This window comes from Pseudopipra pipra, chromosome 6, assembly GCF_036250125.1.
Source record: "Pseudopipra pipra isolate bDixPip1 chromosome 6, bDixPip1.hap1, whole genome shotgun sequence".
NCBI lineage: Eukaryota > Metazoa > Chordata > Aves > Passeriformes > Pipridae > Pseudopipra > Pseudopipra pipra.
In genome coordinates, this window is record NC_087554.1 from 16,013,036 (window position 1) to 16,027,889 (window position 14,854).

The following is a 14,854-nucleotide window of genomic DNA, read 5'->3' on the forward strand; positions in this document are numbered from 1 at the left end:
CGGCTCCAAAGTGGGGTTACTTTTTTTCCAGACCTCTTTTGGGCAGGGAGAGAGAGGACTTTCAGCTTAGTTCCTGTGGAAACAAGGTTAATGTTCTCATGCTGTGTTTGTATTGCCTCCCCCTAATAACTTTTGAACACATCGGCCTTGTTCAACTCATCTTGACAGAAGGATAGAGGTCTAGAAAATAATTAAAATCTTATAAGTTCTGTGAAAATAGGCACTGATGTAGAAGAGACAGGGGCCTGGTATCAACATCCTCACGAAAGAAAGGCTGTACATGAATGCACATCTCACTGGGCATCAGCAGAATGACACAAAAAACAAACCTGCAACCACAAAAGAAAATCTTCAGCTGAAATTTACACTTCTTAGACTTCCTAGTCAGACCACAGACACAACCAAAAAAGCCACAGTTCACAGAAGTCCTTGCTAGTTTCAAACTAAACCCAACACCTTTTGGGTATTCCATGGGATCGAAAATTTCCTGGGACATAGCTAAGTGTCACCTCCACATCACACTGATGTAACAACTCATTGCCTTCATTACAGCTGCCTCTGCTCAGGGAACCCAGGATGCAAAACATTACACAAGCTATTTCAAAAGAAATTGGAGGGCATTTCAAAGGCCTTTGCTCTGTGTGCAGGAACACACAGTGTTGTGTGTGTGCAGCAGGTAAAGAGATTCATATCACTGAAGTGGAAAGAAATACCTCTAATTGTTGTGGCTTGAAAACACAAGTGGCAAGCGATAGTATTTTAAGCCAATGATTTGAAAACAGAAATGGGAAGCAGAAACTTGTGAATTCAAATGGCTCTGTGGCTCGGTGATCGTGAGGAAACCAATGCTGGACAACTGAGTTCAGCTTCCATTGCAAGACCATGGAAAGGCATCTTTACTATACATTTTTAACTTCCAAAGGCTTACATTGACCTGCATGGATTGAGCAGTTCCACTGCATGCAATAGCCCAACTCTTGTGCATAAATCAAGTGCACAAGTACGTTTTCATGAGAGCTGCATCAAACCTTCATTCTTTTTGCTTTTCTTCTCAGTGCCTCTCCTCTTACCAAATCACCACTTCAGCAGTAAAATGAGAACAGTAAAACACATCAGCAGAGTACATGAGGATTATCTTAAAACTGTTTTTACCTTTTCTCCTTTAAACTCCCAGAGAACAAAATCTTCCTGTATTTTACTTTTTCATTTTTCAAACAGTAGTTTGTTTCTTTCCCAGACCTTTTCAGCTCAGCATTCTGGACTATTTCCACCTTCCTCAGAACTGATGGGTGTTAAATCAGCCCAGGGGTGTCTGCTAGCAACAAACCCCCTTAACTTGCTGTACTAAAATGTCTGTTTAAACCACCGACATACAAAAATTTCTGCCTCAGCTAGTATTCTAGCACAGCACTGGCCCACTGTGTTATTTGAAATGAACCTGCTTTAAAATAGAAGAGTGAAAATGAGTGATGGCTGGGCTTCTGATCTTTTGTAAGATACTACGTAAAAAGGAATCTAAAAGTCATCCTCCTCTAACTGTCAGTTTGGCAGAGGCACTTCCAATCTGAAACTCCTTGGGCTTGGAATAATAAAGGCTTTGCCTATAGCAGAGCTCTAGGGTGGGTAATTATTTATATGAGAGTGGTATCTCAAGTCCCCAGAGGGCAGGTCCCTTTGTGCTAGGCACTGAGCAAACACCGAGAGAGGGGCCAACCCTGTCCTAAGGAATTTGTGGTCTAAATAGACAAGTGGGCCGAGTGCATGAGAGGGGAAAACAGATGTGGCCAAACAGGTGAAATGACTCGCCCTGAGGTCACACTGTAGATTAACACAGATGTCAGGCACAGTATCTTGAATCCCAACACAGTCCCCTAACTAGGAGCCCATGCTCTTCCTCACCAACTAAACCTCCTCCCTTGCATATATCCTCCCCCACCTCCCATGAATCTTTCCTTTTGCAAACTTGCACAGCTGTCTGCCTCCGCTGTGGGCTGAGGCAGGGTGAGTTTTCATTACCACCTTCAGCTGGGCAGCCTCATGTTTTGCCTTGTCTCCTATTCATGGGCTTCCTTCCATATCTGGCATACCATTTGGCATTCCCCTGATAGGCTGGGGGAGCTGAGTCAGCTACCATTTTTAGATGACTTTTTTTTTACCTGACCTTTATTTTTTTCAGGCAGGGATGAGAGTCCAGGTCTAACTTACACCAGCCTTGAAATACAAACTGCTATTGAGCTGCTCTAAGAAAGACACTTCTTCTGCAGCCTCACATGCTTTTGTTTTAACACAGTTCTCAAAAATGGGGTAGAAAATTGTTAAGTCAAGGCTTGGCCTGCCTTACAGCTTCCTTCCCCTTCAAGCTATTTACAAACACCTCCTATCCCAGCAGAAACAAACACTCACGGCATGCTGGTCCAGCGTTTAACTGTTCAGCTCATCTTCCTGCTGCTGCTGGTCCACAGTGCTCTGCAGAAGAAAGATGGTGAGGCACCTGCTTCCAAGAGAAATCACTGAGGTATGAAGCCCCAGCAGGGAAGACAATTCCAGACCCATCCTCCAAGCAGAGAGGTCTGACCTGTCTCTGGTGAGCACTTGAGGGTGGCTGGCTCCAGGCAGCTACGTGGCAAATTTGGATGGCTTATTTTATAACATCCTTTTCAACTGGGAAAATGGATCATCTTTTTCTTAGGGTGGGGCAGATTATCAGATTTGAAGTAGCAGGTCTCAGAGGTGTGTACTGAAGCGATCAGCTGGACCCAGATGAGGAATCACTGACCTCACAACTTGCTACTAGCCTTGAAAACCTGTAAATCACCATTATTCCAAGGATTCTGATAACAGTGACTTTCAGATGGTTACAGACCAACTGACAAGAAAGGGAAGTTGTTTCACATTAAATGTTTGCTATGCCAGACTGTTATCACCAAGACTAGCTGCCAAACACAGAATGGAGGTATGGTCTTGGGAACAAACAGGTAGGAATGGACACATTTTTTGGTTAACACAATGATCCCAGAAATGAACAGACCTGGCTGCTTTTAGCCAGGCTGTATGACAACCTTTCTCTCCAAAGTCATCCCAGTCGATAAAGTTCTGATTTTTTATTTCTCTAGTAAAGAATCAGCAGAAGGTTTTACAGTCCTTCATTGCAAATAAAGCATCTGTACACTGTACAGTGGGCTGAGAGAAAGAAAGAAAAGTCAGCAGCTTTCTTGTGTGTATCAAGTGTCTGGATTTTAGAATAATCAGAAGACATGGTACTCTTGTCCTGTTTTTTATTAGGAAATTAACAGGCTGATTGATAACCTGAAATTACATAGTGAATCTCATTTAAAAAAATGTTCAAAATCATGAGAATAATTTTGATTTCTATGAAAACAGATACAATTCCTCTTTATGCCTGTAAATTTCCACACCCTTAACATTTATCTACTGAACAACTGTGAGGCTGGATAACTGTAACAGAATCTGTAAAGTTAAATACAGGATACTTTCTCTGCAGTCCAAGTGAAAGAGATGAAATGTTGAAAAGAAAGCCCAGAATGTGAGCAGCACTATGAGAAGGTTCCCTGTGATCTTATTCATTATGTGTCAGTATTTCAGATTGCTCAAAGATATCACAGACTGGTAATGTTAACTGCTGTTCCAAGTTATGAGGCTTTAGGGCAGATGGAGAGGGGGAGAGACACCACTGTGGGGTACAGGCTCTACAGTGAGAGAAACAGGGTGTACTTTTTGCCAGCAGTACAAGCTACCACCACCACCACATGGGACTAAATAGCTTTTCTTGACACTCTGTCAGCTTTAAACGCTTCATGTTCAAAGAAGGGCTGATATGATTCAGGTGCTGACTATCTGCAAGGGCTGAATTTCAACCTTAGTAATCACAGACCAACTCCTGCTCACGTTGTGTATGTGAAAAGTCACCCTGAGCCAACACTGTTGGTTTCACTGCAGCTAAATGAAATGTTGGTTTTGTTGCACATGGGCTAATGTGGTTCAGCCTCATGGGTTGGTTCTCTAAATAAAGAGCTGGCACTTTTCAATATCAAATGACTCTTGTGGGGAGTTGGATTTCTCAAGACATTATTCCGGAAACCATTCAAATTGTCATATATCTTGTGTGGAGGAGAGATGCTTCCCTGAACTGGGGCCTCGATTCCTGAGAGGATTATGGATGTTCTGTAAGTGGCCAGCTCAAGCACTTGACCAGCGAAGTCCAGTCACTTCAGCCTCTTGTATTATTCTTGGCCTCTGTAAGTTAAAAACCAGCAGATTTAAGAAGTAGCAGGCCTTCTTTTTAAAATGCTATGTCAGGACAAGTACATTCAGACCACGGTGTTTTTTTATTTATATATAAATTCTTTGGCAACAATTTTCTAGAAAGCAGAATAATTTTTTGCTATGTAATACTTTATTGTCTCCCCATGAAAAAATGATATCTTAGAAAATCTATATCACTTTCCACTATAAATAGTGTTGTTCCAGATTAAGGATTAGTTCCTCCCTGAAGAAAAACAGATTTTAAAAATCTGGTCATTATCTCATAACTGTTTATGTAGTAACATTAAAATAAAACAGAAAAAGAAAATCATTCAGTATGTGGTTTGTTATTGTCTAGAATGTTAGTGTATGTTTATACAATAAAAACAACATAAGTTATCCTAGTTTGTTTTAAAAACCTTAGTAGTAGAAATATATTGCTATCTGCAGATTCATAAACAGAATGCACTTTTTCCATCTAAGTTCAAGTATTATTAGAATATTATTATTACTATTATTATTATTATTATTGAAGGAGCTCTAAATCCTTGCCATTTTGCCTGTCTTGACATAATTTTGGTCTTTCTGAGAAATAAGAAGTTGTGATCATTTGTTCATGAATGAAATCAAGGTAGAGCTTCCAGAAATTTTGCCTGGTGGAAGACAGCCTGGCAATCCTTTGCCTACTAGGAGCAACTTTAGAGGAGCATATTTGAGACTATTGGTAGAGATACAGTAGTCACGTGCTTTCTTGGTTGGCTGACGGACTTAATTTCTTCCAGGTTCTCAACAGTCAGTCCCATTTAAAGGAGAAAGGCAGGAAGAACCCAGCCCAGACTTATACCACATCAGGATATGTCATCTTCGTTTCTTCTTGGTACTGTCAGTTGCTCATAGGTCGGCAGAGTGTTGTTTGGGAGGAAAAGATCCGAGTTGACATTGTTGCCTCTCTGAGATGATCTGTTGTTCCCTTGATCCCCCTGCTGACGGGAAACCAGATGATGCAGCATATCCGTAATGAGGTTCAGTTTCTGGTCCATTTGTGTAACCTACAAAGGCAAAGGGGAGCTTTGTTTAGTAGCAGCATGCGAGAAAATTGCAACAAACCAGGTGATACACATGCATTAATAAAATGAAAGTTTTCTTAATTAAGATCACAATAACCTCTAGGAAGATACCACAGATTCACAGTTCATCAAACAGATAATTAGAAATTTAATGCAATAGGTCAGAGTTGGATGAGGACAGCCTTGTTAATACTCACCTCTGGTATGTGCTTTGACACTCATTTTATACCTGGATGAACACATGACAAATGGGCTTCTAAAGAGATGTGCTGCAATAGAGAGAGCTAAGTCCCAGAACTGAGTTTCTGTGGGTTTTCTGTTTGTTTTTGTTTTCGTTATTAGTGTCTATATTTTTTTTTTGAAAACATGACAAACTTCTAAGCACGCTCATATGCCTTAATTTTATCAATATGCTCTAGTAAATAACTGCTTGACTTGCAGTGATGAAATCAACTCTAAGCTGAGACTGACTGATGCTCTTTGATACATTTGGGCCCAATTACCAGCTCAGGCCACAAGATGCCCATAGGTATTTTTGCTGCTGTGAGCATATGGCAGCTGTGGTCTCTGGCAAGGGCTGGGAGTGGGGTATGATTCAGTTTTATGTTCTCACTGTGTCATGATCAATGACATGATCCCCATCAAGACAGAAACTAAGAATTCTAAGATGGTGTAGTGGGTTGACCCTGGCCAGATACCAGGTACCCACTAAAGCCACTCTCTCACTCTCCCTCTGCAACTGGACAGAGGAGAGGGAAAAAAACCAGCTAAGAATTCATGAGTAGAGTAAAGAGCTGGGAGAGGTCAGTGATTGATTACCTTCATGGGCAAAACAAGACTCAAAGTGGGGATAGTACATATATTTATTACTAACAGGATAAGAAGCAAAGAGTGAGAAATAAAACAGTCTTAAAAAACACCTTCCCCCCATCCCTCCTTCCTTCAATGTTCTCCCTCCTCCCCCCCAGCGGTGCAGGGGGACGGGAATGGGGGTTACGGTCAGTTGTCGTTTCTGCTGCTGCTCAGGGAGAGGAGTCCTTTCCCTGCTCCCGTGGGGTCCCTCCCACAGGAGACAGTCCTTGATGGACCTCTCCAGTGTGAGTCCATCCCTTGGGCAGCAGCTCTTCCCAAACTGCTGTCCCGTGCGTCACTCCTCCATGGGTTGCAGTCCTTCATGAATGAGCTGTACCAGCGTGGGTCCCCCACAGGGGCCACCAGTCCTACCCGGAAAAAACCTCCTCCAGCATGGGCTTCCCTCTCCACGGGCCGCAGGTCTCCAGCAGTACCTCGCTCCATCCTGGGGCTCCCATGGCTTCACAGCCTCCTTCATGCATCCACCTGCCCCAGCATGGGCTTTTCCATGGGCTGCAAGTGGGTCTCTGCACCCCGATGGTCCTCCATGGGCTGCAGGGGCACAGCTGCTCCACCATGGTCTGCACCACGGGCTGCAGGGCCTCAGCTTCGGCACCTGGAGCACCTCCTGCCCCTCCTTCTGCACTGACCTTGGTGTCTACGTTGTTATTCCCATGTTCTCACTCAGCTCTTCCCTGGCTGCAATTTCTTCTGCGCAACAATCTTCTGTTCTTAAATATGTTATCACAGAGGTGTTGCTATTGCTCCTAATTGGCTTGGCCTTGGCCAGTGGCAGGAAGTCTGTCCTGGAGCCGGCTGGCATTGGCTCCACGGGACAGGGGAAGCTTCTGGCATCTTCTAATAGAAGCCACCCCTGTATCCCCCTCCTGCTACCAAAACCCAGCCACAGAAACCCACTACAGATGGCTGAAAACTAATTTCTTAACTGGGCGACTCCAGGTGTTCAGCCTGAATCCATAATGCTCATTTTCTTCTGCCTTAGACAGAATCTCCTTAAATTATTTAATGCCTCTTTTTTTTTGTTTGTTTGTTTTTTTCTGCTCTTTCTTCTAATCTTTAGAAGAAAATGTAATGAAAAATCAGATACCTAAGAGAAGTTAGGTCGTGGATGCTATTTGGCTTACATTTGTGTTATTCAGAGGAAAACTGAGAATTAAATATTTCTACACGATTCAGTCTCTGGTTTCTTGCATCTTCCAGTCAAGAAGTAACCTGCATCATCCTTTTATCTGGCATGGGAAGCCTCCTCTCTGTGCAGACTCCAGTGTACTGAGCAAGATATCCCAAGGGGAAGATGGGCACTTCCAGCTTCAAAGTCCTGCCCACTCTCTGATCCTTGGCATGGCAAAAGCATTGAAACTGGGCAGTAAGATCCTGCCTTATGGCCTCCCACTCCCTTCTGCAAGCCTAATGAGAAAGCCTCGATTTTGCCATTGCAGTCTCTGACCCACTGATCCACAGAGATTCTAAAACTTAGAGTAAATTCTAGGCAAAAAGATTTAGTACATTTTAAAAAGGGAAAAGAACACAAGCAGAAAAAAAAGTGATAGGAATAAATTGTTGCCTAAAATATCTGCTAGAAAGTAGTGAAAGGCACATAAAACCACCAGAGAGAGCACGAGTGGGAGCAGTTTATATGTGCTTGGCTGTCATCCAAGTATCACACAGGATAACAAAAGACAGTAAGGCTGAGCAGAACATCAACAAACCTGTAGGATTTCAGCAGAGACTAAAATGTTTTTCTACCATAGAGAAAATGCTGGGTTTTTTTGAGCACTTTGTACAACTGCTGGAGAAGCAGATCCAGTGATTTAGAAATATGAGGTGTCAGAGATTTATACTTTGCAGCTGGTTTTGAAAACATTAGGCAAAGCACCCTAGATGGTACATGAAACACTAGTAATTTTGGATGGAAATGGCTGTTGAAAGATGAGATTCTATGAAATGAGGAAGCTGAAGAACTCATAAGTTCAAGATTTCTTGAAGGAAATACAGATGGAAAACTGAGCAGATCATCAGGTTTTAATTTCAACACTATTTGTTCACTCCCTTAAAAAAAGAGACATTTTGCCCAAATGGTGCCCATAACAGACGGTAAACTCATAATGGCCCAAGTGTGACAGTACAAATCAGTGGTAGTGAAGTCTGCAAAAATACCTCCTCTCTGCATCCCCCACTGCCCAGGTATCATTTGTGATCTGAGACAGCTGTGCTGGAAGAACTGCAGTGAAAGCCTGCAGACAAACAGCTATCTTCAGAATCTGAAGGACAAGTTTTTCTTCTGCAAGGAATGTCTTTTTGCCAATTATTCTAAACAAACTAGGGGATTTTTATATGTATATATTTCTTAATTTGTGATTCCAGGCTGGGATTACCAGAGGAAACACTGGAGATATATCTGGAAAATGTGCATTTATGAAACTCTTGCAGTGATGAGCTATTGAACATGACAGTAGGTTGGACTGAGATCTGGATAGTCCTTCAACAGCTGTGCATCTTGGTGATGAAGTACTGGAGAGAAGTGAGAAGTGAAAATTCTTGCTGGGAAATAAATTCCCAGAGATTATTGTCTAATTTTTTCTAGGGAACAAGGTCTGGCTGCTGCAGCTGTGGAGTGCAGGAGGCTCACAGAAGCAGAGGCAGAAGCTAATTGCTCTTGAGCTGAGCCATATGAGACTAAAAGTAAAGACCTTCGTCTTCCATTTTCCTGCTTGTTGGGGTAGGGCTCTAAAGCCACAAAGCTTTTGTGGAGGGAGGTCCAGAAAGCTGGTTGTGTTTAATTGTTGTTTAATCAGTTTTTGCTTTCCAACAGAGCAAGTCATTTCCCTGGGGGTTCTGTGCTGTGAAGGGCTTGCTCCAAGACACGCTGAAGTCAGTGGTAGTTTTTGGCAATCACTGGGCTCTGTATCAGTCTTGGACCAATTCACCAGTCCCAAATAGTAACATATTACAAGAGAAGGATCAGTCTGGATTTCTGTACATTGATCTCCTTATGCTTCTTTGGGCTGCATCAGAAAAGATGACATTTGCAAATGAGGCAGCAGTGGGATGACAGGCTCCCATCCTCGGTTCTGCCAAAGGAGCATCTGCTTAAAGTATGAGATATTTTAAAAAGAGAAGTAAAAGCCACCAGAAGGCAACTTCTACTGTCATCACAGGCCTCTGATGTACAAGAATAAGAGGCTTCCTGGTGAACAGCCTTGCTTATTAGCATGCCCAATCTGCCTGTAGTCATCCAAACACACACCCTGAAATGTATCATTCACTTGTTTGCTGCAGAGAGAATTATACCCACTAGAAAAATGTCAGTGTGTGCAATACCCTTTTATTAAACTAGCTTTATGTATTTAACACAAAGAAGTGTATCATCTCCCCTGAATCATGCTTTCAAACATATTTACTTGATTAGAAACTAGCTATAATGCCAGAATGAATAAAAGTAAAGAAAACAGAAAAACTGCTGATGTTGGTCTAATCTTAACTGCTTTGAACAACTCTGATCTCTGTACTTAAAACAGCAAACATTACATAGAAAAATGACTTAGACTGATTTGTTTCCTTTAGGAAAAACTAAGTAAGCTCTTTGTAGATGATTTATGTTTCATTAGAAGCATGATGTTTGGATGATCAAATTCTTTATATGCAAATAATTTCCTTTGTATTTCACAGCTGATGGGGAGAGGAAGCAGTGTTTGAAACTTCAGAAATTACACACCACAGTTATTCCTAAGTTTTACCAAAATATTGTATGAATACAAGATTTTTCCATCCTCCGAGATAAGTAGTTTTGTTTTTTTTAAAAAAAAGATCCAAGGATCATAGATTGAGCACAGATGGGGAGAAGCAGATTTAAACAAGTTTTGAATCTAGCTCTTGGAAACAAATAAAATCCCATCCATGCAGTGCACGGAGAAAAAAACCCCAAACCAACAACCAACCAAATCTGAATCAAATAGCTCTTCACAAAGACTGAAAGGTTAGCACAAAAATCTTAAATGACACATAATGAAGAAATGTAGCTTTGTCACAGAACAGATTTTTCCTCTCCCTGAAACGCCAGAGAGGCACGTGACTACTCTGACACCACGGGCAATACATCAGCAGTGACCATGTAGTTGCTAAGAATCACAAAGTCCTCTTAGGTCACGTTTTCAGGAGCAGCAGTCCTCTACAACTGGATATAAACCACAGAACCAGAGAATGTCCTGGATTGGAAGAGACCTTAAAGATCATCTACAATCCCCTGCCATGGGCAGAGACACCTTTCACTAGACCAGGTTGCTCAGAGCCCCATCCAACCTGGTCTCTAACACTGCCAGAGATGGAGCATCCACAGCTTCTCTGGGCAACCCATTCCAGTGCCTCACCACCAGCACAGTACAGAATTTCTTCCCTAATATCTAAACTAAATCTATTTTTGTTTTGAAGCCATTCCCCCTTGTCCTGTTACTACATGTTGTTGTAATAGTCTCTCTCCATCTTTCTTGTAGGCCCCTTCAGGTACTGGAAGGCCGTAATTAGGTCACCTCGAAGACTTCTCTTTTCCAGGCTGAACAATCCGAATTCTCTTAGCCTTAGCAACACACTTTTATAAAGGTATCAACTTTTATAAAGGTATCAAAGGCATTCGAGGAGGTACTACTGAACAAGACAGAGACTCTTCTTGTTGAGAAAACAAAATAATTTATCAATTATTATTATCTATTTATCTATTATATTTATCTGTTAAAATTCCTCAGATCTTCACATTATATTAATTTGAAATGCCTTGTAATTTTAAGCACTTATAACAAGTTTGTCACATGATTCTGAACATAATATGTAACAATGAATTTATTTCCTTGCTTTTAAAAACAAAACAAAGCAAAGCAAAACAAAACAAAACAAAAACCCAAACCAAACCAAAACATAGAAGCCTGAGTGGCTCCAGTGGCACCTGCAGAAGGGTCCTTTTGAAGCATCTCTGTAATAAGAACTAAAGATCAGCACTTTGGAGACCTATTCCCAAAACCAAATAGAGGAATTTATCAGGAATTAAGGAACTGAGCAGAACAGTATTTTCAGCCATGGTTATTCAGGATAGTGGGGAAGCTGAAGGATAACTTTGGAGTTTGGCATAATTTAGGCCACAAAGACCACAAATTATTAATAAGTTATTCCAAGTATTGCTCCATGATCTGGAGGGATCAAGGTTGATACATGATGCTGATTAAAGCTGTCTCATATGCCCTTCATTCTTATCCTCAGAGATTTTAAAAGTAAATATGAAGGGTAAAAATCAGAGTGCCTCTGGACAGAATGGTGGTTTCTATGTTCTCAACATGGTTGACTGATTAAACAGATTATTTGTCCTTAATCAAGAGAATTTTTATCAGCACATTGTTCACTCAAGGGATTCAGAGGGACTGTCCTTGTTCTCAGTAAAGAAAGCCAAGCATGAAGCTGCTAAAGGAGAAGACGGAAACCAGAATGCAGGCAACACTTGGCCAAATGAAAATGTGATAAAGGAAAATTTCATCTGCTTTTCCAACATTAGGCTATCAAGTCTGCTACCCTGGCTTATCTTGAGTAGTATTCATTCCTGAGAGTGCTGCTTTTTAGCTCAAAGTAAACTAACATTTTAAGGCACTTTTTCAAAATAACTGAAGATGACTGGGGAGACCTCCATGTATTTATCACTCCTGGTGACATGTGACCTGTTAAAAGGGACCCTATTGCTCTGCAGTGTAGAAAACTTCTTGTGAAAAAAGTGATGCTTTCTTCGTGCATCCTTCCGTGTTGTATCGAATCCCAAATGTGTTTGCTATTCATTACTACACTCAGTAATAAGCTAGCTTTATATTTCAGATGAAGACACAAAAAAGTCCTTTCTGTTAACAAAATCTTCTGCAGGAACACTAATGATTCAGCTGAAGAAAAGGCAAAAAGCATTTCAGAACTTATGATACCTGTTAATGGCAATGTTAGGAATGAAGGACTGTATCAGTATCCTGTATCTGTATCTTAAGTGGTACTCAAGAACAGTGAGCCTGTTCTGCAAGAAAAGGTGTGGTTATAAGTCACATTTGTCTTTGGTGGGATCCTTTCTATTTAAGTTCTCCAGAATACTTGAGGAAGCTTCACAGAGCAGCTTCCTTGGCTCCTCTTCTTGCTAAGTCCCTACGTATGTTGGTACCTCAGTATTTCTAAAAGTTAATGCTTTAGTTTTGAGGGGTCTGTGGACAGGAACAGGTATGATGTTAGGGGTGGTTTCTAGAGGAGCTCAGGGATAGGTAATGGAATCTTCACAGAGAAGTTATTTTAAATATTTCTCTATAATTATAATAGTGGCAGGAGAGACCAACAATTTCAGTATTATTAAAGAAAGTTTCTTTCTTCAGGTGTATGATTCTTCAGAAATCATGGAATTTGTCTTCCTTCCATACCCAAGATCCCTGAATCTTGCAAAACCCCTTATCAGAACTTCAGGTGGTTTTTTTGTTGCCAGAGAGTAGGCAGCAGTTTTGCTGGAGGTTATATACCCGTCATTGAGGTGTTTGTAGGAGAATGTAATCTCCATGAAGGAAGATTTATTCTCCAGACTGTCTGTACTTTCTCTTGAGAGTTGGCCAAAGAAGAAACTATGCATGTGGTGTCACGGGGAAGGATAGAAGAAATGGAGCCAGTGAGAAAACACTCTACTACAAGATTGCTCATTGCTAGGAAAACATAAAGGCAGAGCTGCTGAGCAACAAAATTAACAGGTTTTGAGGGTTGCATGGACAAGTTTCTTTCTAATCAATGAAAATATTATATGAACACTGTAACTGATGTCTTAACTGACAAATAAAATGAACTATTTTCAGACAAAAAGCATTTTTGGAAAGAAAGGGACTTGCTACACCCTGAGTTCTAAAATCAGCTCTCTTGCATAAAGCTATCAGTGACAATCTCTGCTTTGAAATACTAAAAATTATTCTGTTTTTCCAATAAACTGACACTGTTGTTGCTCTCATCTTGCTCTGTATTTTTATAGTAAAATATTTCTCTTACACTTTTCAAAAGTGTAAAAAACCACTACTATAATACTGCCCTTTTTCCCTACAAAGAAACAAGTGGCAACAACAGATGTTATGCTTATGTAAGAGAACAATTCCTTTAAGATCTTAAAAATTATGAGGAATAAGTAGAAATCAAAAGTTACAAACAAATTGATTTGGTTTTTACAGGTACCTTCATAAAAATTCTTTGTCTGTAATTTGCTGCTTGACTAATGGAAGTAAGGTAAGATGAATACAAACCCCTCCTTCTAACAAGGAGGTTGGGAGGTTTCTGGGAAATGGGAGAATTAAGTTACAGAGAAGTTAACTACATTTGCTCAGGGGCTGTTACAGAGTACAAGACCACAACAGGTGGAAAGCTTTTAGGACAGTGCTTCTTTTAAGTGCTTTTTGTCTTTTTCTTTTCTGGGTTCAAACTGAAAGAGGGGAAATTTAAGCAGGGTATAAGAAAGAAATTCCTGTGAGGGTGGTGAGGCACTGAAACTCTGAGGTCACCCACAGAAGCTGTGGATGCTCCATCCCTGGCAGTGTCCAAGACCAGGCTGGATGGGGCATTGAGCAATCTGGTTTAGTGAAAGGTTTTCCTGCCCATGGCAGAGTGTTTGGAACTAGAAGATCTTTAAGGTCCCTTCCAACCCAAGTCACTCTATGATTCTATGATTCTTTTAGAAGTGGAGAGGATTCAGAAAGACCTGAGGGTAAAAAAAGTTGGAAAGGGATATCCTAAAATGCTACTAGTCAAATCAGAAACGGGGACCCTGATGGATGTGGGTGGAGGAGATGGTAAGAAGCAGGGACTGGAAACAGATGTCACTTCAGAAGGGAGAGGAGAAAACTGGTCTTAGTTCAGCACTTCTGTTGCTGTTATTAGCAACTTGCAAAAATATTTGGTTTATTTAAAGCACCCAAACTGTTGGAAATCAGCTCTTTCTGAGAGCCTTTCTTTAGCTCTAGGTGTAGTTTTGGACGACGAAGCCCCTCTGCTTGCTTATCACTCCCCAAGCTCCCAGGCCAGTCCTGCTGGCCCCACAGCACTCAGTGCATGCCCAGATGTGTGCAGTGCTCGCAGATCTATCTGGCATCCAGAAGGCCATAGCCAAGCAATTAAAATTTGTGGTTGACTCTTGTTTTAGATAAATGAGACGAGCCTTAAAACACATGGAAATTTTCAAGTTAGAACAGTGTCCAAAATCTACAGTCTTTGGCCCAGCACTGCCTCAGGATACAGCATTTTTTTCTCTAAAATATTACAAAGGTCAGATATTTATTTTTTTAACACTTTCCTCCAAACTAAGAGTGTATCAGTAGAGGAACAAAGGAGCTTGGAAGGCTTTTTACTCTTTGCATGAAGCCAGGAAGGTGAAGTTGAGGGCCTTGTCTCTAAATATAACTTTTATCAGAAATTACTAAAAATGATAAAATCCCCCTATCCTATTAACTGAATACTCTGATTTTTTCAAGAATTTGCTTATCTTCATTTACTGTAACCCCACTTTCAGGAAATAGTATCTCTTTGACCAGACACAACTGTCTTCCCTCTCTATTTAAAAATAACAAGTTGGCAAGAAGAAAGGGATTCTTTCCTCACAAGTGAATCAGTGATACCAAAAG

At 41.0% G+C, this 14,854-nt stretch overlaps 1 protein-coding gene across 3 annotated transcripts in view; it reads right to left on the reverse strand.

Moving 5' to 3' along the window:
- Positions 1-3,258: 3,258 nt before the first annotated feature.
- KCNQ1 (potassium voltage-gated channel subfamily Q member 1) overlaps positions 3,259-14,854 on the reverse strand; it is a 340,245-nt gene continuing 328,649 nt past the window's right edge. For all 3 annotated transcript variants that reach the window (XM_064657544.1, XM_064657543.1, XM_064657542.1), the window contains one exon: positions 3,259-5,312. In XM_064657544.1, coding sequence (XP_064513614.1) covers positions 5,112-5,312 — 201 coding nt within the window. In that variant the 3' untranslated portion in view covers positions 3,259-5,111. The remainder of the gene's footprint in view (positions 5,313-14,854) is intronic.